The sequence below is a fragment of the Empidonax traillii genome, unplaced genomic scaffold (genome assembly GCF_003031625.1).
Source record: "Empidonax traillii isolate 1590-97213 ecotype Southwest subspecies unplaced genomic scaffold, ASM303162v1 scaffold812:size654646, whole genome shotgun sequence".
NCBI classification, from domain to species: domain Eukaryota; kingdom Metazoa; phylum Chordata; class Aves; order Passeriformes; family Tyrannidae; genus Empidonax; species Empidonax traillii.
The window spans coordinates 290,171-293,498 of record NW_020956005.1 but is presented as its reverse complement, the minus strand read 5'-3'; the positions used below and the strand labels follow the sequence as shown (position 1 = coordinate 293,498).

General features: G+C 62.3%; 1 protein-coding gene across 3 annotated transcripts in view; it reads right to left on the bottom strand.

Moving 5' to 3' along the window:
* SC5D (sterol-C5-desaturase) overlaps positions 1–2,511 on the bottom strand; it is a 3,313-nt gene extending 802 nt beyond the window's left edge. Inside the window, exons 1-5 of one of the 3 annotated variants that reach the window (XM_027901770.1) lie at positions 2,423–2,511; positions 1,612–1,829; positions 1,342–1,474; positions 1,079–1,179; positions 113–792 (exon numbers count right to left, since the gene is read on the bottom strand). In XM_027901770.1, the coding sequence (XP_027757571.1) occupies positions 367–792; positions 1,079–1,179; positions 1,342–1,474; positions 1,612–1,821 (870 nt within the window). In that variant the 5' untranslated portion in view covers positions 1,822–1,829; positions 2,423–2,511 and the 3' untranslated portion in view covers positions 113–366. Of the gene's footprint in view, positions 1–112; positions 793–1,078; positions 1,180–1,341; positions 1,475–1,611; positions 1,849–2,414 lie in introns of all 3 variants that reach the window. The other 2 variants (XM_027901771.1, XM_027901772.1) reach the window with 2 other exon arrangements.
* Positions 2,512–3,328: the final 817 nt, after the last annotated feature.

Genomic DNA, 3,328 nt, shown 5'->3' with positions numbered 1-3,328 from the left:
GACCCTGCCACGAGCCGTGTTACTGTTCTATTTGTGCCACGTTATTGTCCTATTTGTGCCATGTTATTGTTGTTGTAAAGCAGCAGCACAGCACTAAAGCAGCGCAGGGGACCTTAAGAGAGATCCAAAGGTAGCTGGGAAGGGAATCAACAGGGAGAACAGGGCAGATCTGTGGTGCAGAGCGAGGCCAGACGCCGCCGTTTTGGGGTCAGGGTCGGGCTCAGCACGAATCGCCCCACGCTGGTCACACCATCAAGGACAGGGGCTCTCTGTCCGTGGAAAAACAGCCACAAGTGGCCAGGGAGGAACAGGACAAGATCCAGCCAGGGAATATCATCCTGGAGAAGGGGGCAGGCCAGGGGGAGCCTACTCAGTCTTGGAGGCCGAGAGGCCGTCGGGCGCCCCCGTTTCTTTCTCCCGGAGCTTGCGCAGGTAGTCGTGGGGGCCTTTGCCCTCAAAGGACGTGGGGCTCTTGTAGGAGCCGCCAATCTTGTCCCAGAGGGTGAAATACTGCCCGTAGTTGTAGTCGAAGTACAGGTGGTGGTCGGTGTGGTGGGCGGAGCCGTTGATGACGTGCCGCAGGAAGCGGGGCACGCGGTAGTCGCCGTCGTGGATGGAGATGGTCCAGACGTTGACGAAGATGTAGAGGCCCAGGTAGGTGACTTTGTGCAGGGGGAAGAGGAAGGGGTACACGTGGTAGGGCAGGCTCTGCATGAAGCCGTCGACGGGGTGGAAGGCGTGGCTGGCGAAGGGCGTCGCGATCTTCCACAGGTGGTGGGGCTTGTGGAAGCGCTGCGGGGACAGGATGTGCCATCAGGGAGATGTGATCCCCTAAAATCCCAGATTCGCAGCCCAACGGGCCGCTCTTCGGGCCACCACCACCCAAACAGTGAGAGAGGGACACGTTCCTACCTCAGCTCCTGTCATGCTGTGGACTGAGCTGAGGTGACCGGGTCAAACTCCACCATTCCCACCCCTGGGAGGAGCAGCTTGGGCACGGCCCCAGAGCGAGGCAACAACCCTTGTCCAGGGCCTGCCATCCCATCCCATCCCACCCCACTGCCATCCCATCTCATACCTTATAGAACAGCTTGTGGTGGAGTCCCCGGTGTATCCAGTAGATGCCCATGTCGGTGAAGAAGAGGAAGGACAGCATGCTGAGGAAGACGCCAGACCAGCCTGGGGGAGGAGGGGTGTTAGAGAGGGCACGAGTGGGCATTGAGAGGGGCAGGAGGAAGGGCAGGGAGGTGCCCAGGAGGATTTCTTGGGCACGCTGCCCAGCCAGGCAGTGGGTAGAGGGTCCTGCCCTGGCAGGGGGCTGGGAGGGGGGGGATGTCTCACCATAGGGGGAGTCCTCGATGTTGTCGTAGAGCTTGCTGTAGCCCCGCACCTCGGCGAAGAACAGGGCGACCGTGGGCACGCTGATCCAGGGCAGCGAGCGCAGCGCGTAGCTGATCTCCCGGCGCACCTGGTTCTGCGGGGGGAGAGAGGGTTGAGAGAGGTGGCTGTGACACACAGTGGGGACAACCCACGCCACGACACTGGCAGTTTGGAAGAGTATGGGGCGAGGGACAATGACAGGGGGGTGACAACACGGAGGGTGGCACCCACCTCTAGGAACTGGGGGTGCTTCTTGAGCTCGTGGTCGAAGATGAAGTAGTAGCTGAGGGTGCCGAAGAGCAGGTAGAGGGCCAGGGCGCCCAGGTTGGTGATGACGAAGAGGCTGAGGAGCTGGCGGCAGGGCTCGCCCTCGGGCCACCCCGCGGGGTACACGTAGGGCGTCAGCAGGTGGTGGTCGGCGGCTTCCAGGACCAGATCCATGGTGGCTCCTGCGGGGAACAGAGAGGGCTGGAGTGACAGGAGGGCTCAGCCCTCTCTTCCCGGCCTCTGCCCAGCTCTGGGCCGCGGGGGGCTGGTCCAAAGGGCACGGATGGTGGGGTGGCAGCCAGGGTGCAGTGGTGGAGGTTTTTTTTTTGGGGGGGTGTAGGTCAGCCGCCTGTCCAGATCACTGGGAGACAAGCCCAGCTTGTGGGGTATAAAGCACAGAAAGTGGGGGGCTCCCCTGCGTTTGCCCGCTGTTGCTGTGGGAAGGGGCGCGCATGACAGCATCCCATTCCGGGGACAGCGGGACGCGGGTGGCAGCAGGATGGGGGGTTTTTTTGGGGGGAGAACCAGACCTCGAGCAGCACAGGGGGGTCCGTTCCGTGCGCCGTGGGGCGATCCCCCTGGGCGCGGACAGGCGGGCAGGGTGGGTGGCGAAGTGGAGGGGGGGGTCAGTTTTGGGATCCGCAGGTGGCGGAAGGGGAGGGGAGCGGTGGAAACGAAACGTCCCGCGGGTGTCGCTGCCGGGGAGCGGGGCCGGTGCCCCCTGCCCTGTCCCCGGTCCCCCGGTCCCCCCTCCCCACGTCCCCCATCCTGTTACCTGCCCGAGGGTCCCGGAGCGGCGCTTGGGGGGGAGGAAGGAAAGGGGGGCGTGGTCGGGGTGGGCGTGGCCGCGCCCGGTAGCGCCACGTGACGTCAGCGGGGCGGGGCCGCTCGCGCCACCGCGGGGCGGTGATGTCACCGCGAAAGGGGCGGGGTTTAAGGTGGGGTGGGTCCTAAAATTTGGGGCGGGACCCAGGGGTTTGCTGGGCGGGGTTTGGGGGCGGGGTGGGGGTTTGGGAGCTCCCCGGGGGTGCCGGAGGGAGATTTTGGGGGCTCCGGTGTCCCCTCCGCCAGGACATCCCTGGGGCGGTTTGGGATGGGTGGGACCTCAAGGGTCATACAGTGCCACCCCCTGCCACGGGGGTGAAGCTGTGGCTGCCCCTGGATCCCTGGAAGTGCCCGAGGCCAGGTTGGATGGAGCTTGGAGCAACCTGGGCTGGTGGAAAGTGTCCCATGGCAGGGGGTGGAATGAGATGAGCTTTAATGCCCTTTTCAACCCCAAATCATTTTTGGGTTCTATTTACTTTCCTCTGCACCCAGAAAACCTGAATTTTTCCTCCCTGACATCCCAGGTCACATTTTTCCACCTCCAGGGCATGGGACAGAGACTCCAACGGCGAAGCACAGCAAGGGCTTGGCTCAAATCGTTCCTGCTCATCCCTCTACCTGGATTCCTGCAGCCATGGGAACCTCCTGCTTCAAGAGGGCAGCACAGCACTGGGAACACTTCAACCTGGAGAGCTCTAGGGTATGTAAGTCTCTTATCAAGTCTTCTTGTGGGCCTCCATCTCAACCACTCCGGAAGGGAGGGGTGAAGTGATCCACCAAAACGTATTTATGACATCACCTCAGTCACTAAAATCAGGGGAATTAGATCTTTAGCTGAATTTTCTTTTTTTTTTTT